This window comes from Lissotriton helveticus, chromosome 2_1 (genome assembly GCF_964261635.1).
Source record: "Lissotriton helveticus chromosome 2_1, aLisHel1.1, whole genome shotgun sequence".
NCBI classification, from domain to species: Eukaryota; Metazoa; Chordata; class Amphibia; order Caudata; family Salamandridae; genus Lissotriton; species Lissotriton helveticus.
The window spans coordinates 541,105,973-541,126,437 of NC_136059.1; the positions used below are offsets into that span (position 1 = coordinate 541,105,973).

The 20,465-nt window shown below is 48.6% G+C and overlaps 1 protein-coding gene across 2 annotated transcripts in view; it reads right to left on the minus strand.

Annotated features, from left to right (window-relative positions):
- JMY (junction mediating and regulatory protein, p53 cofactor) overlaps positions 1 to 20,465 on the minus strand; it is a 573,379-nt gene that overhangs the window by 32,986 nt on the left and 519,928 nt on the right. The window contains exon 10 of one of the 2 annotated variants that reach the window (XM_078675206.1): positions 13,587 to 13,897. The exons of the other annotated variant lie outside the window; for it this stretch is intronic. Coding sequence (XP_078531332.1) covers positions 13,590 to 13,897 — 308 coding nt within the window. The 3' untranslated portion in view covers positions 13,587 to 13,589. The remainder of the gene's footprint in view (positions 1 to 13,586; positions 13,898 to 20,465) is intronic. 2 annotated transcript variants of the gene reach the window in all.

A 20,465-nucleotide genomic window follows, 5' to 3' on the forward strand; every position in this document is an offset into this window, starting at 1 on the left:
CTCGCCAACTCCCGGAGGAGTCAGTGGATGTGTTCTACGCCAGGCTGAAGGAGCTAGCGAACACGTGCACCCTCCCGGACGAGGATGACGAGGTTCACGCCCAATTCATCCAGGGCTGTCCGTCCTCCAAACTGCGCGAGCGGGTCCTGCAAGAAAACAACATGCCCATTAGAGGGATATCATGACGCTTGGCCGCTCCAAAGAGCTGTCAAAGGCCAGATCCTAAGCCTGCCATCTCTGTCAAGACGGAACCAGTGTGTGCCCTTCGGACCGACACCCAGGAGCCACGACTCAGAGCCGCACCACAGAAGAGCAAGCCACACTGAAAGCACTATACCAGGTGCGCAACGAACTGTCAGTCTCCACGGATGGCAGCCTCCTAAGAGGCCCTCGCCTTGTCCTGCCTGAGCGCCTGACTCACCAAGCAGCCCTCCTAGCCCATGGAGCGCACCAAGGGATAGTGAAGTCAAAGAACCGCCTCCGGAGTAAAGTCTGGTTCCCTGGCCTAGACCGACAAGTCGAGTCCATCATCCAGCAATGTCCTGTGTGTCTGGCGACCAGCCTTCCCAACCGTCCAGCGCCGGTGATCACAGAGGATGGCCCCTCCTCCCCGTGGGAAAGAGCCAGTGCAGACTTTGGTAGCCTCCCGGGCGGGAGATACATGTTGGTACTCGTGGATGACTTCTCACGGTACCCAAGGTCGAGATTCTGTCCTCCACAGCAGCCATTGACGTTATACCCAAACTGAAAAAGGTGATGGCAACTCATGGCCTCATTGGAGAACTCCGTACGGAAAACGGCCCACCCTCTACCAGCACTGAACTCTCTTGAGTACCTGTTGTTCCACAGGGTTAAACATCGCCGGGTGACCCCCAGGTAGCCCCAGGCGAATGGAGAAATGGAGCGACTGATGCGGACTCTGAACAAGACAATCCAAATAGCCTCTGCGAATGGCCAAACCCTGGAGCTGGCCCTGTATCAGTTCCTCCGGGAATATCGCCTCACACCACACTGCACCACAGGCATCTCTCCGAGCCGCCTCTGTTTTGGCAGAACCGTGACTGATACCATTCCACACCACCCGGCGTGGACAAAGTCTCCTAATCCTCCGAATCAGTCAATGGCCCGGTGAACAAAGACCAACCAAGACGCAACCAGGAGGGGAAGGGCTGAAGATAGTCCCATCGCGGTCGGCAACCAAGTGCTGGTGCGGGACCGCCACCCAGGTGGGAAGTTCCGGATGCCCTTTGAGCTGGATCCATGGACAGTGACTGAAATCAAGGGCACTATGATAAACGCTTCTCGAGGAATGGAAAGGGTAACCAGGAACGTCTCATTCTTCAAGAGGGTGCCCGCTGACGAGTTAGAAGAATTCCCATAGCCCAGTGAGCCTAGCACCACGGAGCCGGACTGCCCGCAGGAGACAGGAGGAGACAGCAACCACCGCCCGGTCACAAGTGGAGAAGACGGCCGAGCTGCCCCGGGTCTGGGAGGACCGCAAGGCCATGAGAGCCGAAGCAGCCAGGCGACGCCCGAGGCGGCTGACTCGATGAACACACCTCTGACCTCACCGATTAGAGACAGTCAGTGCCGGTACAACCTGCGGCCCCATCCACGGCTGTCCCAGAAGTACCAGGACTTTGTTGCCCGCTGCCGACCTCTGTGAGCTGGAGAGTGAAGAGCCGTGGCGAACCAAGTAAGACTGTTCCATGAATGCCTTAGCTGTCAGAGACTGATGTTTATTGTTTTACAGTTTTGAAATGTTTACCATGTTGTGGGTGTTTGTTCCTTAGGGTAAAGGAGGAATGTAATGTTCTCTGTGAGCGGACCAGCCCACCTCGCACCCGTTGTGAGGGGGGCGGCTGCGGAAGACCCCGAGGGCGTGGAAGCAATGGGCGGGCCGCAGCAGGGACTAGACCCCCCGGACTCGGTGGACCAGGCGATACCCGCAGCCCTGCGCGGCACGCACGAAGACGTGACCCCGCCTCTCTCAATGCTCCAGCTCGGGGCTTAGCGGCTTAGAGTTTCGCCCCCTTGTCGCGTCTGTTTCTCTGGATTCCCTGGGGCTAGGGAGGTCAGGGTTAGATAGGCTGCGGATGTGCCCCCGAAGGCCATAACTCGTTCAATAGGTTGTTTTGGCGGTGGCAGGCTGTCGGACATTTTCAGGATGGTTAGCTGGTGTTGCAGAGCCCGAGACTCAAGCGGCCAGCTTGGTCTCGAGCAAGTTCCGCCCCCCTCAACCATCCAGACTTAACCGTTTTACTTGCTTAATCAACTCTATACTTACCAATACACACAACCATAATGAAAGCCATGTATCAAATAGGCAAGGGTGTTTGCATTGTGCTGGACCTGTTATTTGAGAGAGGAGGCTTCACTGACCGTTTCCTCGTTTTACCTGCTCTGTCACTTGATAGTTTAATAATTCTCCGGTATTGGATCTTTCATAATAGATTCACATGCTTGAATCATTCCCCGTTGTCAAAGTGGGAGTCCCATGGCATAAATATAAAGCAGTGCAGTATGCTACACATAGCCTATGATAGCTCTAAAACATTCACTTCATTAACTTATCCACATCATTTATAAGGAACCGAACACCAGGCGACAGCACCCTCTTGAACACTCCCCACAGAGACTGCCTTTCCTCAGATTTTCGTCCGCATGTCGTGTGAAGGGAGTCTCCCTGAGCTCTGCTCAGTTTATTAGCAATATTTCTCATTTCAATCCTTGTTCCATCAAAAACTTTAACCTACATCTGCAATATCAGACTACCCATGATGTCAGAATCAGCAAAGAAAGAACTTTTCAGATCTTGTGGAATCTGTGGAAAAAACAGACTTTATTCAGAAGATCCACATAAATCAATCAGCGCATGACTCAGCAGCGAAGGTCACTTGGGGGGGGAGTGGAGGGGGGGGCTGGAGTTGCCAGGGTGTGAGCAGCTCTGTTGGTCATTCGAAGAGCCAGGTCTTGATGTCCTTTCTGAATTGGTGTAGTGTCAGGCTTTGTCAAATAAGCTGGGGGAGTTTGTTCCAGGTCTTGGCTGATAGATTCCTTACCTTAGAATATCCCCAGGCATCAGACTGGATCCGGAAAGTTTTTCATCAGCAGTACCACTGCGCGTCGGTAGGACGCGTCGTGTGGCTCCGCGTCCGCCACTGGCGTCGTAAGCACGAGATGACAGCACAGAGACTACTTAGACGCCACCCATGCGCGCTGACGTCAGTTCTTTCTTTTTCCGCGCCAGCAAGAGCAGATTTGGTTAGAGCAAGTAACCTAGTCACTTTTTGACTAACTTTTGTCTATTGAGTATTTGACTCCTGGTGCCACGTAGGGATGCATGGGTTTAAATCCTGTGGGACCTGTCGCCGTACGATGTCGGTGGCCGACCCCCATGGCATCTGTCTCTACTGTCTGGAGCGCAACCATGACTCCCAGTCTGCCCATGGCTCAGAAAGCTTTGTGGGAGCGGTCCCGAAACTGCTGGAGGCCAGCCAGTTATTTCCGCGCTGTTCGAGGTCCAGGGGTCGCTCGAGAGACCGACCGCGGAGCCATCATCATTGCTCCTTGGGGTCAGAGTCTTCACCCTCGTAATCGGGTAAGAGACGTCACAAGAAAAAGTCGAAGAAGCGTGTTCGCTCTCCGACATCCACCCGTCGGTCTCCAGGTGCGGACGAGGGGGCCAGGGATCTTTGGAGCCTGAGAGTCCCGCAGCCTATCCGCCCTATCTGGGTCCGTTGGCGATTCCGGCCCAGGTGCAAGAGTTTCTTGCCGCCATGGACCGCCTTTTCAGGCCTAGGGCTCCTGCTGGCGCGCCTTCGGTCCCGCTGTCCCTATTGAGGGCCCTTGCTTGCAACTGGTTCCGCCGTTTGTCCTCTGTCGGCGGCTCTGGCCCCAGCGCCCCCTGCGGCTCCGTTCCCAGCGCAGCCGTGAGTTCCGTTTGTCCCACCTCTGCCCTTGCCCGAATTTCCGGGCAATTTTGCTCCGCCTTGGCACCCTAATTGGGACATGGAGCCCGATCAGCATCGACCGGCGCCGGTGGGGCATTTGTTTTCCCCTGTGCCTCCCCCGCCGCTGCCACAGTCTGTTGAGGAGGGGGATGACTGGGAGGGGTCGGAAGACCCTCTTGCACGGCAGTGCGAGTCTGAACATGAGTGGGCGGAGGACGCAGGTGGCCTTGACCTCTCCTCCAGGCCTGCATTTATGTCTCCTCCCACTGTCATGGAGGAGGGCGCCACATACACTGTGGTGCTCCGTAGAGCAGCTGAGGCCCTTGACCTGCCTACTGTCACTCACAAGAACAACCTCCTTACTGAGGTGCTTCAGCCGGCGGCAAGTTCTATGGAACCTCAGCTCCCGTTTAACGAGGCATTGATGGATTTTTTGATGGGCACCTGGTCTAGGCCAGCCACAGGGGTTCCTGTGGATAAGAACGTGGCCAGGCGTCATCCCCCGGCACCAGGTGACCCGGCCTTTCTGACTAATCATCCAACTCCGGAGATCCTGGTCATTCAGGCCTCCACTTCCCAAAGTGCGTTCCTTACACCCCCGCCGGATAAGGAATCGAAAAAGCTGGCAAGAAGTTATTTTCCTCTGCCAGCTTGGGGCTGTGGTCAGTCAACACCGCATGCCTTTTGGGCCGCTACTCTCACGCTGTATGGGACACAGTGGTGCAGACACTGCCCCAGTGCCCGGAAGAGGTTTGGGCTATACTTCCCCAAGCTGTTGAGGGGGGAAGGATGCTGCGAAGTTCGCCATTCGGTGTGGGCTGGACACCGCGGATTCTTTAGGGAGAGCGATCTCCACAACAGTGACCCTGCGTCGCCATGCCTGGCTCCAGTCCACTGGGTTTTCGGGTGGGCGTCCAGAGTTCACTCATGGACATGCCTTTTGATGGTACTCGCCTGTTTGGAGCGTTTCAGGACTTTTGGGCTAAGTCCTTGGGTCTCTTCACCTCACGCCCGGCCGCGTCTACCTTTCGTTCCTTTCTTTTGGAAGGGGCGCCCCTGCCCGCTCGTTCAGTCAGAAGCCTGCGCAGAACCAAACTCAGCACGGCCGTCGGCGTGGAGGCCGCCGTGGCGGCACGGGACCAGCGTGCGGGTCGGTCCACCTCCGCTCCGGCGGCATCTGCCTCAAAGCCTTCCTAGTCCGCGCTTTGGGGTGCACCCCATGCCAGTGAGCGACAGGATTCGACATCACCTCCCCCACTGGCGTTCTGTCACTTCCGACAGGTGGGAGCTGCAAAATGTCCAGAGGGGTTATTACCTCCCCTTCGAGTCTACCGCCCCAGCCATGCCACCTCCGTTCCACCGCATGTCGGGAGGGTCACTTCGCGCTTCTCCAACAGGAAGTCATGGCCCTCTTGGCCAAGGGGGCCATGAAGCGTGTTTCTGGGCCAAAAGTGGGACATGGTTGTCATTCCCACTACTTTCTGGTCCCAAAGAAGCCGCTGGTGCTTGATGGATCATGAATGGCGTCTGAACTCTGACGTGGCGCGAGGTCTCTTTCTGCAGTGGGGAGAGCCTTGGTTCGATATATTCTCCACTGAAGAGAATGCGCAATGTCATCAGTTCTGCGCGTTGGAATTTCCAAGGCGACGCTCGCTCGGCTACGCTTTTCGTCGCGAGTGGAGCTGCGGTCTGTTGTACTCCTTTCCGCCTATACCACTTCTGCCCAGAGTGCTGAAGAAAATTCGGCGCGACCGGGCCCAAGTCATCCTTGTGGCTCCGGATTGGGCACGAAGATACTGGTATCCCGAGATATTTAACGTGGCGATTGATCCCCCGATCCGACTGCCTCTTCGGGAGGATCTTCTGTCGCAGCAACAGGGGACAGTCTTCCACCCGAACCTGTCCAACCTCCACCTCCATGCAGGGAGATTGAGCGGCGACAATTGACAGCTTTCGATCTTCCCCCGTAGTCTGTGATACCATTCTGGTAGCCAGGCGTCCCTCCACTAACACGGTATATGCCTGCAGGTGGAACACATTTTGTCCTTCAGTTCCTGCTATCCTTGGCCCTGCAGGGTTCTGCTCTGGGCACTATCAAAGGTTATCTTTCGGCCATCTCCTCCTTTCTAAGGCTTCCAGATCAGCCTTTGCTCTTTTAAGTCCCCGGTGGTTAACCGTTTCCTGAAAGGCATTACACACACGTTTCCTCCCGTGCCTTTCATAATGCCTGAATGGGACTTAAATCTTGTCTTGACCTATCCGATTTGCGCTCCCTCTGAGCCCCTTCATAACTGTACTTTACGTCTTCTCACTCTGAAGACGGCTTTCGTGGTAGCTATCACCTCTGCCAGAAGAGTGAGTGAGCTCCAGGCTCTTTCTTCTAAACCTCCTTTCCTTTCTGTTCATCTGGACAAGGTGGTTTTAAGGACCCGTCCTTCTTCCTTGCCAAAGGTTGTCACACCCTTCCACGTCGGGCAGCCCATCACTTTGCCCACCTTCTTTCCGCCTAAGCATCCTTCAAAAGAGGAATAGAGGCTCCACCTTCTGGACCCAAAACGTGCGCTCTCGTTCTATCTGAACCGAACACAACAGTTCCTGGTAGATGACCAGCCCTTTGTTGGCTACGTGGGCTCCAAAAAAGGTCAGGCCGTGCCCAAACGGACCATCTCTCAGTGGGTCGTTCTCTGCATCAAGGCCTGTTTCTGGTTGGCTAAGAAGGAGCCTCCTTTGGGGCGCGTGCCCTTAGCACCAGGGCAACAGCAGCCACCACTGCCTTGGGATGCGGAGTTCCCTTGCAGGACATTTGTCAGGCAGCTACGTGGGCCTCGCTGCACACGTTTACCAGTCAAGTCCAGACAGACTGCTTCTTTGGCCGTTCTGTTCTCCGTGACTTTCTGGTGTAATCTTATTCGAAGACCCACCACCGGGGTTGGTATTGCTCGGGTATCTATTCTAAGGTAAGGAATCTATCACTAACATGTCTCTTTCAGATGCACAAGTTACTAATTGTGTAACGATATATCTGTTAGAGACATTAGTTAGTGAAGGATTCCTTACCGCCCCACCCATCCTCCCCGTTCTGCGAACTGATTTCCAGGGTTAAGGTCATCCCTTTCAGGGCCCTAGTTTCATAGCACCTGTGGTCAGTTTCTTGCATGGCTCTACGTTCCTGGCGTGGAAAGTTGTGTACTGAACTGAAGTCAGCACGCATGAGTGGCGCCTAAGTAGTCTCTGTGACGTCATCTCGGCGCTTACGACGCCAGCGACAGACGTGGAGCCGCACGACGCCACCTACCGACATGCAGGGGTACTGCTGACGAAAAACTTTTCGGATCCAGTCTGACGCCTGGGGATATTCTAAGGTAAGGAATCTATCACGAACTTATGTCTCTTACAGATAAATCATTACACAAGTAGTAACTTGTGCTTTGTTGATTCCGGCGTAGAGTGTTTCCGCAGTCCAGTCTGGCGGTGATGAGTGCATGGGTGACGATTTTCCTGGAGTCGGGGGGATCCATTTTGAAGGTCTAGCGATATATGTGGAGGGTGTTCAAGCAAGAGGAGGACACAACGTTGATCCAGCGGTTCATGGTGAGTGAAGAGTTGAGTATGATGCTGAGGTTGCGTGTGTGGTCTGTTGGGGTGGGTGGGTTTCCGTGGGCCGGGGGGCCACCTGGTGTTGTCCCAAGTGGAGGGGGTGGAGCCTAGGATGAGGACTTCAGTTTTCTCTAAGTTGAGCTGCAGGCAGCTGTTGCTCATCCAGGTTGCGGCCTCTTTTATCCCTTCTTGGAAATTGCTCCTGGTGGTGTCGGGTTCCTTGGTGAGGGAGAGGATGAGCTGGGTGTTGTCGGCTTATGGAACTATGTTGAGTCTGTGTTTTCTTACGATGGTTGCAAGGGGAGCCATGTAGACGTTGAAGAGGGTGGGGCTGAGGGAGGCTCCTTGGGGTACTCCACATCGGATTTCTGTTGGTTCGGAGAGGAAGGGCATGAGTCTTATTCTTTATGTTCTTCCTGAAAGGAAAGATTGGACCCAGTCTAAGGCTGTTCCTTGGATGCTGGCTTCTTGGAGCCTGGAGGCTAGTGTGCGTTGGGAAACTGTGTCGAAGGCTGCTGAAAGGTCCAGGAGGATGAGGGCTGCCATGTGGCCTTGGTCGAGGAGGGCGTAGATGTTGTTGGTGGCGGCTATGAGGGTGGTCTTGGTGCTGTGGTTGCTGCAGAATCTGGATTGAGGGGTATATAGGATGTTGTTGGTTTTTATGAAGTGTGCCAGCTGGGTGTTGACGGCTTTCTCAATGACGTTGGCGGGGAAAGAGTGCAGTGAGATGGGCCTGAGATTTTGGAGATCTGTTGGGTTTGCGGAGGGCTTCTTTAGAAGAGAGTTGACATTGGTGCATTTCCAGTCGTCGCGGAATGTGACGGTCTCGAGGGAGCAGTTGATAGCTTGGCGTAGTGGAAGATGTGTGGAAGATGTGCGGCGGGCAGGGGTCAGTAGTTGCTCCAGAGTGGATACTTTTCATTGTCTTCTGTGATGAGAGGGGTCCAAGTGAGGAGGGTCTGTTGGATGGTGTCGCTGGGGGTGGGTGTTGAGGAGGTGCCATGGTTTTGGTTGTCGAAGTTGTCATAGATCGTCTTGATCTTGAGGTGGAAGAAGCAGCTGAGTTTGTTGCAGAGTTCTTGGGAGGGAGAGACGTCAGTTATTTCGCTGTTGGGTCTGGCGAATTCTTGTATGATGGTGAAGAATTCCTTGGGGTTGTGGGAGTTGAAGAGGATTCTGTCTTGGATGAAGTTTCTCTTTATTGATTTGATGAGTTGGTAGTGTGCCCTGGTGGCTTCCTTGTAGGTGGTTCGTGATACATACCATTGATCATCTGGCTGAAACATGTCGACCGTACTTAGTGAGCAGTTTTAAATCCATACTGTTCCACGCACTGCATTTTTTAACTCTGCCAGTGAGAGCCACCTAATAGAGAACTTTGCATCTTCCTAGGCAGTTTTAAGTTCACTATTAGTCCCACCTTTTCTATTAATTTTTGCGCTGCGCCCTTACTACACTACACTTTCACATATGGGATTCTAGCATCCTAGTTGCATCAGGAAATATCTTGAAAAAACATCCCTGAGCTCCTCCCTCACAGTGAGGGGGTTGTAGCCCTCAGCAGGACCAGGTTTTCCTGCTGGGAGGAGAAACCCATATGATGAAGCATGTCACCTACGGGTGAGTGAGGGTTCTAGTCCTTAAGGGATAATCCCCCTTATTGATTGTATTTCCTTTACACTAGTACATGAGGGTATTTATATTTATATACAGAAAAGGGGGTGGTGATGAACAGAGTGTCTGAATTAAGCAGACCACTCTTACCCAGTCCAAAGATCAGGGCTTGATCCATCACCGTTATTTATCTCACTGCCCCATCCCAGCTCAGAACCTGGCTATATGCAAATTAGTCTGTCCCTGGCCCAGGAAGCTTGTTTCCTTCCCAGTGTAAGAATTGGCTTTTGTAGTCTGGTCTGCCCTGTTCCCATGATGCACTGGGCCAGGGACAGACTAATTTGCATACAGCCAGGTTCTGAAACTGGGATGGTGCAATGAGCTAAAAAACGGTGTTGGATCTAGCCCTGATCTCTTGACTGGGTGAGAGTATTCTGCTTAATTCAGAGACTCTGTCCATCACCACCCCTTGTTGTAAATATTTTTGTCCACCCCAAGCGTGGAAGGGTATACTCAGATGTGAGTCCCTTGCTCATTGCACCATCAGGATTCAAGCAAGCCGGGCCGAAGACGGCTGAAATGCCAGAAACCGGAAAAAAAAAAAAAAAAAAAAAAAAAAAGCCCGGAAGCTTGTTTCCTTCCCAGTGTAAGAATTGGCTTTTGTAGTCTGGTCTGCCCTGTTCCCATGATGCACTGGGCCAGGGACAGACTAATTTGCATACAGCCAGGTTCTGAAACTGGGATGGTGCAATGAGCTAAAAAACGGTGTTGGATCTAGCCCTGATCTCTTGACTGGGTGAGAGTATTCTGCTTAATTCAGAGACTCTGTCCATCACCACCCCTTGTTGTAAATATTTATATTTATATCACACACAATTTACGTGCTAAGCATACAGACCGGAGTTAGTATAGTGTTCATAATAAATGGAGCCTGAGCAAAGGCCTGAGGAACCCCAAGATTGAAGGCCATAGGACCCATGGGATCTGAACGTGCTCCAGAGGGGTACATCGCCCTTGCAAAGACTCCATACATCGCATTTAAATAATGCGATGGATCTTGCCCCGGGACAGGGAATGGTGGGTAAACGCTTGGAGTAGGCTCAGGCGTAGGCATTACGGGACTCGAGCCGATCGGCGCCAATGGAGTCGACGACTCATCAGGTACTGGAACCTCTTCCGCCGGAGATCGAGCCGGCGTCGGAGAATGCACCGGTGAAGCCGCAGGCGAAGCCGATCTAACAGGAGAACCCTTATTCGAGGGAGAAGGAGACACAAAGGGCCTCATTATGATGGAGGATTTTCTGCCTCCTCCGGGCCGGCGGAAGCCACCTCCGGCCCGGAGGAGGCGGAAAATCCTCTGCGGACTCACCAAAGACCCACCGCCGCATTACGATGGCTGGTGGGTCTTGGTTTCTGTCCGCTGCTTTTTCGCCGCGGTCGGATTACAACCGCGGCGGAAAAGCTCTCATTTGGCTGGCAGTGTCTATCAGACACCGCCAGCCGAATTAGGATGCATTTCTAAACATGCTTTTCCGCGGCGGTTTTTCCGCCGTGGAAAAGCATGTGTACTTTTGATTTTGGGGGCCCGTTGCGGGCCCCCAGGGTGTTGGCGGGTGGGGGGTGCACATGGGGGGTACCTATGGTACCCCCCAGCATTTACATGCACAAAGCGGCAGGCACCGCGCGGTGCCTGCCGCTTTGTGCATGTAAATGTTAAACATGCACTTTTAACATTGCGGCGGGTGCTGCTTGAAGCAGCACCCTCCGCAATGTTAAATATCCAGGATGTGACCGCCAGGGTGGCGGTCACATCCTAATCGCACATGAGGGAACGCCGCAGCCCATGCGGACGTTCCCTCATCCTCTGGGGTCGCGGACGGACGCAATCCTAATGAGGCCCATAGTCTTTCCGATGTCGATGAGCTGGAGAGGTCAACTTCGGAGCCGTCTCCTTATCTAAACGGCGTTGAGATCCATGCCTCTTCTTCTTCTTATGCTTCTTTGATTTTGAAGCATGACCCAACGTCGACTTCGAGCCCGACCTCGACCTGGATCTCGACCTTCGTCCTCTTTTCTCTTTCCTCATCTTCGCCATGAACAGTTTGGCTTCTCTTTCTTTTAAAGCCTTCGGGTTCATCTTCCTACAGCAGGCGTACCCCTCGAAGTCGTGATCAGGCGACAGGCACCTGACATAATCTTCGTGAGGATCTGTAATGGACATATGTCCTCCGCACTCCCTACAAGGTTTGAATCCTGACTTCCCAGACGACATCTTCGAGAAAGAAACAAGAGAAGACCAGAAATACAATCCAGAAACAGAAAGTAGCAAGACAACTACAGAGAGTCCCAAAAAACCGTTAGCGTAGACAGCGCTGAAATAAGGGAACTAACGTCATCACGCCGATGATGCTCTCTTATGGGTCTAGAGACGTCAGGGGAGCAGCGGGCGTAGCCATGCTTCTGTGACGTAGTCCTCGTCGGCGTGGAGAGCTACAAAAAATTTCCAAATTCTGCTGGTGCAGGGGATATTCACAAGGTGAGGAATCCACTAGCAGATGTATCCATCAGAAGCTGGTGTCATGGAGTCTTGTGCATAGGGTGCAGTGACAAATGGTATAGAAGGCGGCAGAGAGGTCCAGGAGAATGAGGGCTTCAGTTTAGTCTCGGTCTAGGAGGATGTGGACTTTGTCTGTGGCAGTGAGGAGGGCGGTCTTGGTGCTGTGATTACTTTGGAAGCTGGATTGGGAGAAGTACAGGGTGTGGTACGATTCGATGAAATCGGAAAGTTGGGGGTTGATGGTCTTCTCGATGACCTTGGCTGGGAAGGGGAGGAGAGAGATGGGTCTGAAAGTCTTGAGGTACGTCAGGTTGGCAAAGGGTTTCTTCAGCAAGGGGGGGATCTTTGCGTGTTTCCAGTCTTCGGAAAAGGTGGCGGACTTGATGGAGCAGTTGAAGGTGTGGCAGAATTTGGGGGTGATGGTGGTGCCGGCTCTGTTTAAGATGTGGTGCAAGAAGTGGTCCGAGGGTGCTCGGGAGTAGATGCTCTTCACTATCTTGAGGGAGTTGTCAGCGGTGAGGGGAGTCAAGCTGAGTAGGGTCTTTTGGGGTATAGTGTCGTTCGGCGCGGTGGTTGCGGGTGGAGTGGGAGGTTACTTGGGTATCAAGGCTGTTAAACTGGAGTATATTACTTCCACTGATGAATTTCGGCCTCACATGGGCTTTGGCCACGTAACGACAGGGACAGTTTACACAGTATATATATAGTATTATTTATAACTACATAAAAGACAGTCTTTGCTCAAAATAAACAGCAGTGCTATTTTGAAAGAGGAGAGGTCACCTGAAAACTCAACAAACAAAAACACAAAAGTGAAGAAAAAAAAATGGTATTTGAAACATGTTTGAAATGGTGTACCTAATAGTGAAATCAAACACTGGGACAAGCAAACAAAGTAAGTACTCCACTCTCAAAATAGTTTGGTATGAAAGTACATTAATTAAAGGTTGTTCTACAAACAATTTATTTCTAATGGTATATAAATCCCATCACAATTTCTGAACACGCCTTATGAATCGACACTACGACATTCCTTTACGAACTCGTGTTAGATACTGTAAATTTTGGCTAACCTATGTCCAAATACTGCAGTGACAAACACAACACAGTGGCTAAACAAAAGTTTAAAAAAAATCCCCCTCAGAACCCTAGGCTGCTTTGACGTGTTTTAGCCATTGGTCCATAGAGACACAGTACGGATTACGGCCATGTTTCAAACGACTTCTCAAATATAAGTTTAACCAAAAAATCTACAAAAAATACTATATATACTGTCATTATGTGAACAAGGCCCTTGAGGCTGAAACGCATCAGTGGGAGTAATACATTTGTTTTGGGACTACGATTTTTGAGTAAGTGTCCTTCCTGCTATGGAGTAGGACATTTTTGATGGATATTGACACACTGGGAGGAGGTACCTTGAGACAAGGTACTAGCAGTATTAGGATATCACAGAGCTTGAATCTGCATGGAACAAAGAACCTTCATAAATTTCAGAAGGTCTGTTATTTATAATGCAGAGCATTATCAGAGAAGGGCTAACCTACAGATAAGGTTCTTTTTTGTCGCCCTTTGCATGTAAAAGCTTATCTAAATTGAAGGGCACTTACACAAAGTGATACCTAATGTCACATCATACTCCTCATTCAATGTAATCAACCCAAAGGGAGATATATGAGCTGGAAATGCATACTAGCACATACCTCTGCCTACTTTTAAACAGCAACAGTACCAGAAAACGTAGTTTTAGTAATGCGAATTAATTTATGCTTGTAAATCTAGGAATGTTTAACTTTTTTACCAAATTAAATCTTGGAAGTAATTTTCATACAAAATTATTATTATTAAAAAGGTAGGAACATTACATGTTAATTTTCCCAGTCTGTGCAAGGCAAGCTCTCTTCTTCATCTTCAGACTCTGGAGACGCCTCTTTAATTCGCCTAAGTGCTTCGTGGATGCTGCGGGTCAAGGGATCTGTGTCAGGTAGAAGTGTGAACGATTCTCTCAAAACCTCAGTCTGCACCTTTTTCAATTTCACTCCCTTTCGAATTTGTGCCAGAATGTTATTGCTGTCATCTTCATCTCGGTAAGGAGGTAGAGACCGCTGCTCGGCTTTTCTCAGATGAAAACTGCCACGCTTCAAGGAGGCTAGAACTTCATCCATAGGCGAGCTCGCTGCAGAGAATTAAAAGACTAATTACAAGTAACATCTCACCATTTTCATAATAGCTTTTAATTTTGAAGAAAGAACAACTGTATGATGTTGTTAAATCTGTCTCTCCATTTCTACTTTAAAAAGTTGTGAGGAAAATCTTACTTTCATAACAATATTTCTAGTGGATGAATGATCTTCCAGCAGATTCCTCTCCTTATACTTTAATACTTTTTCCAGCCTTCGGACTGGTCCAGAAAAACCCAACCCACCCAGCAATGACTATCCATCTTTCAATGGTGACGGGACGCTTCACTTCGGGACAGAACTTTACCAAAGTGTATTAAGCTTCAACCTGCGTCAGCTCCTGGTATTCTGTTCATGCCCCATCTAGATATACAGAAAGGAGCATAGAAATCCATGACAGAGACAAAAGAGACAAATACAGCAAATAACATGTTTGCATACCAATAGATCTTGCAGTATACCTCCCTGGGAAGTGGGACTGGGTAGTGCAGTTAAGACAAGGAAATCATGCAACACAGCTCAGACAAAATAACCCATCACTGTGTGCCAGAGAAGTGAGGCAGTAGAACTTGACTAAAGTATATAAGGATAACCACATAGATGCTCAGCAGATGTTAGCAACCAGGATGTAGCCTTAATGCTAGAGTGGGCGACCTCGAACCTGGGGAACCGGGTTCGAGTCTCAGCAACGACGCTCAACATCCTGTGATTCTGGGCAAATCACTTAATCATCCAAATGCCTAACAGAAATAAATGTAACGAAACTGTTGCTCATATAATGCGCTCTGATACCAGATATCTTCGGGTCTAGTTCGCGCTATATACATTTCTTTTTAAAAAGCTGTAGAAGCAGCAGTGACCAAGGTGGAATGAACATAAATACCCTCTGGAGGGTATTTCATGGTCAGGGAATAGCAAATCTTGATACAAGAATGACCCAATGTGAAACAGTTTGCAAAGACATCGCCTTGAAGTTTTTAGGTTCACCAAACCCACAAACATCTTGGTATTAACTCTATTGTGCTGTATGCAGACAAAGCTGCATGCCTGAAATGCATCTAATGCAGATGGTTTCTCCTCTCTGGTTCAATTTAAAGGAGGGAAGACAGTTGAAAAAGTAACAGTCTGAGACATGCTTAAGGCAGACACAACTTGGGGTAAGAAAAATGAGTGAGTGCGAAGATTCACTTATTTCAGTACAAAACAGAAGGGTGGATGAAATGAGATGCCATTGTCAAAGCTAGGTCCAAATGCCACTGCGGAATAATAAATGGAAGGAGAGGGAACAAGTAAGGCAAACCTTTCAGAAAACACTCCATTATTGACGTTTTAAATAGGAGAGGTTGATCAGGCAACCACATCACAGCAGACAGGGCTGGTAGATAGCCTTTAACTGTAGCAACCTCCGGACCATACTCACTGAGGAACCACGCCAATCATTAAGAGGTTGGAAAGATTGGGTTTAAATGGATTGATGCCTTGCAATTTTGTATCACTGAATGTACGTAGAATGAGAACTAGTAGCATGTTTCTGTTTACTAAGAAAATGTCAACAACCTCATCAGGAAGGTAAAATACATTAAAATGGTGTCACTCAATTTCCATATGTGCAGACACAGTATCTGGGGATTGGGGTGCAGGAAATAACTTTTCTGCTGTGAGAGCAAGTCCACGCTGCATGATAGATGGCAGGGAATTCAGTCAAATAGATTGGCATACCAGATTCTCCTCTGCCAGAGGCAACCAAATATCAGCAGTAGTCAATCTCCCGCACCTTCTGCAGAACGTCAGACAAGAAGAAGAATAAGTAAAAGTGCATGTTCCAGACCTGAAGCCCAGTTGAACATGAAGGCATCCCTCAGAGAAGCATGCAGAGGGAAAAGTAGGATACTTTTAGTTCTTGGCCAGAAGAAGAGATCCATGAATGGAAACTCCAAACTGGCTCACCTCGTTTACTCCATCCTACTGTGAACATTAAGTAGCACCTGTGGGCAGGGAGAATCCTTTTTGGGGACCAAGCTGTAAAGGGAAAATAATTTCCATTTCCATTTAATAATGGCCATTTTATTTCGGCCACTAGGGCCATCAAAGTACAGGAAAAATAATCCTGTCGTCCTCTATTCTGGAGGCAACACTTCTATGGCCTCTTTTGATAGGAATGCAAGGAGATGCATTTCCAATTTCGAGCCCTACGTTAGCAGGCATGCACTGAAAGAAGAGGAATGGCCTGGTTGGTAAGTAGGAACTGAAGGGTGAAGCGCCAGTGGAGCTGCCGCAATGATACGTTGTGATCACCTCACATTCACTGACCATATGTTAGAAATCCTCCACCCCCTTCCCCCAAAATAGAATATGGTTTGTGAGGGAAGAAATTAAGAGGGTTTTCGAAGTGACAGAGCCCAAAGAGAAAGGTCGAGACTGGACTGGCTGATGTAGATAATGTCTGCTAGATCCACCCTGCCTAATAAGATGAGACACATTTGCAGTGGCATTAGGATGAGCTGAGGCAACTGCCATAGTCGCGAATGCATAGCCCTAGAATAATCTTGGAACTTATGCACCTGTTGGTAAAACTGCTGTGTAGGGGATGTCAGGCTTAAATCCGTTTTTGAAGAATTCCAACATGGAATCACTCTACTCAGTTCAATTCAAATCACTTTATTTCGTCCGCCAGGGCATAAAAGTACAATAATATAAAATACACAAAATCAATAAGACATTCTTGAAAGATTTTCCAGCAAAGCAGGCTGAGAGGTAAAAAGATGAATATAATTCAGGACATATGTTATATAAAAGAAAAAGTGCTCAGTGATTCAAAATCTAATTATTTAACTGTATAGCGATGTGGTTATGTGCACAACTCCCTCGAAAAGGGACTCTACTCTTTGAATAACTCTTGTTCGTCAAAGGGCATGTCTATAATTGTAGCCATGATATTCTCTGAAACTCCAGTGGAACATACTAATGCATGTTGACGAAGCATGGAAGCCATACAAATAGACAGGGAAATTGGGGTTGTGGAGTCAAAACCACATTACAGGATCCGCTTTGATGCATCTAGGCCATCAATCACCAGGTCAGAGAAAGGCTTCTTCATATATTCTGCAAGGCTGAAAATCGTAGCTTTTGCCCGTTCCCATTGGACATAGACATACTGACCCAAAAGGCAGGTGGCAATAGCTACATGGAAAGCCCAGCTGCCAGAAGCAAAACGTTGCGACCCGAAGAATCAGGCTTTTATGATTCCATGCATAGAGGAGCAATAGGGAAGGCATTTATATTCAGTTTTAAGGACAATGTCTGGACCACCAAACTCTTCACCGATGGGTGGAAGGACAAGAAGTGTGTGTCACCTGGAGCAGCCCTATGTTGCCTGGAGATTTTCCCATGAAATGCTGAGCCTGAAAAGGGTTTCTCCTTCCATTCAGCCATAAGAGGGTCTACGAAAGTCTAATTGAAAGAGAGCAAAATCTTCGCACAACCTGCAGAAGATATTGTTGTCAGTACATTAAACTTCCCTTATGTGGAAAGCAAATTTAGTTCCAAGTTTTCACCACATTTGGAGAGACTGTTAAAGATGAGACTTCTTTCGAAGCAGGCCTGAGGGTGGGTAGGATACATCCCTTACTGGTGAAGTATCCAGGGCACTGCCACAGGAATTTGACCTATATATCTCCACCAAGTGCGTGAACCATTGGGCATGGGAAAGATTTCCCAGTATGCTTCGTTATTAAAACTGGCCTTGATCTTCTTGACCACGTGGATCACATGGATGGCACATTTCTTCATCGGCCACTCAGCTGGAGCTGTAGTCTGCTCCATGGGTGGCAGTGTTGTAGACTTCTTGGTCAGTACCAGCGATGTCCCAAAAAGAACAAGGCATAGCTTCCTAACCACACTCTACTGACTTTGCTATATGTGCTGGAGTACTTGGAGGTGCAGTGTCTGAAGGTGTCGGGTCAGGATCGCCAAAGTCGCCAAAGAACACAGGAATGGAACTCCCACCTTAGGATACAGCCCGAGGGTTGCAAAGCCATTCTGAACAGATCAAGCATCATTAGCCAGAACACCCAACATGCTCAGGGTTGGCAGAAGGACCGGGAAACTTGGGTCTCAATTTCTTAGTTGCCGAGAAATTGCCAAAAGAAAAGGAATCAAGGGTTGAGGAACAAAGTCAAGACTCCTAACAGTTCAGAGAATGGACCGCTAACTCAATGAAGAATAGGACTTCTCCTCAAGCCACTTTTTGGGCTCCTTGTGGGAGGATCGCTTCAGAGAAAGTTCTCTGGAATGTGACATACATGTAGGGGAGGAAGCCTACTTGAGAGTCTTTTCAGCAGACCTTACACAAAAATAACTCGCCCTCCTACTTACTGTGGCCTTCAGGTGCAGGGAGGAGCAAGAGCCGCAAACCGTGGTGTCATGTCCAGAACAGGCACCAGATACAATCGTTAGGGTGGATAAGGAACATCTTGCAGCACTGTCTTCTAGGTCTAAGGCCCAAAGTCCCTGACCTCATTGCTGAGGAATTTTTCAGTGAGGCACAGTGAAAGAGCTCTGAATCGTGTTGATGAGTCAAGGAAAACCAAAACTGATATCAACAACAATTTGGCACCTAATATACTCAAGTGATTTAATGTCTGAAAGTTCAGTTAGGGCAGGAGGACGCAGCACGAGAATCATTGGTGTAGTTAAGGTTTCTGGACTAGTCTGATGCCTGGAAGAAGTGTTCTTAAGAGGAGGCATCAGCTGGAAGCTTTATTCATCAGAACTGAGAACACTGCTTTTCACCAAATATGCTAACACATCAATGACATTAGAGTCCACTGTACGCATGGACTGTCAAACTGTGCTACGCCATGAAAATATGACCACATTAATCCCCTCATAAGAATTAAAGTGATAGTTGTATGCACAATTCACAGGGGCACAAGGAACTACTGTACAAAGATGCTATTGTTGTAGTGGTATCTGGAACTACCTTCAAATAAGGAGTTATCGACAGCACTCTTACAATAAAACACCTGCACTACTTTAAGGATGTCATGTACAAGGAGTTCATCATAATTTAATGCCAAAAGTTAACTGCAGCAGAAATAAAGACTACGCGTAAATGTTTATTACACACATGCTAGCGCTAAGTATGAATAATCAATTGGGCAAGGATCATCTCAATAAACATACAAATCTACCACTGCTTCCAAGACCTACAAGTAAAGTGTACTACAAAAACAGAGGTTGAAGTTGTACTTCCAGCGCTTTGTGATCGTGTTTTGTGATTATGTCTGTCCCTCAAAGTGCTAGCAACTTTATTAATAGCGGGCACATCTTTAACCGCATGCGTGCTGCGGTCATTTTTGCGCTGTGCGGCTTTTTTCCAAAAGCCGCGTTACATGACGAGCTGAGCTCGTCATGAGCATGGAAGGGGTTAATCAAATTATATATTACCGTACAAAGCCAAGTGCCGGTTACATTACCCCACTTTGGTAAGGTGATCATTTACTGTACTACCATGAAAGATTTACAAATGATAGTATAGGTAAAAGCACATCTTCTGGGCCATTGTGTCCCTAGAGGAACAGAGAATGAATACAGTAACAAAGATCAAAAGAAAAGCAGTGAAAAAAGATTAATAATATTGTGTCTAACAAAAGAGCAAAATAAGCACCTGGCCTGAGTTTGAGAAATAGAATTCGATTTTACAATTAAAAAAGTACCAACTGTATATGCATTTGGTGTGTTGTGTATTTGCTTTTTGGTGGTACAAGTCTTCTTTAGGAACCAAATATGGCTCAATATAAGATGTCGTTTCAGTCGATTGCACCATTGGGAGTGGCTTTGTTTAAACTGGATAGCTGGAAGCCTCTTAAGCCCTAACCTCCGCAGTCGACTGCTGTTACTCTTTTCCCCCCAATGCAGATTCCACTGCAATAGGAACTGAGGCTGAAATGGTATTGATGTTTTGTTGTTTTCGGAGGAAGGTCTGAGCAGGTTTTTGCACAATTTTGTGTATTATGGCAGCGTATTTAGTACATCATGACAGTGGTTTTGTACGTGATCTTTGACTCGACTTTGAGTAAGAATGACTTTGGAGGCTCATATCTGGATATTTCTTTTTGAGAAAGATGTTTTTTAGTTCACTCATTCAAGTGCCTTTTTATTGAGAAAGGAGGCATATTCAGAATTAGAAAGGCTAGGATGAGTTATTTTCTTTTGAATAACTATCAATCTTTTGAAACACATAATAATAAAAAAGGAAATTGATACTTACCAGTATGCATCTGTTCTTGGCATGTAGGGCTGCAGAGCCACACACTATTGCATAGATGGCCATCTGGTGGTGGGCCCAGATGATTACACTTTGTTGTTGTCTTGGAAGAGTCTTTGTCTGTTGGATGACTCCTCCTGTAGATCGTAGTGCGCATGGGCATCGACTCAATCGTCAGATTGTGTTCGCCATTGGGGAAATGATGGAGTTGTAGGAGTACAGAAAAAGATGTCCATGTCTTGTGTATCTAATTAAGATATTACTGGAACAGATATAGGTAGCTGGGGAGACGGGTG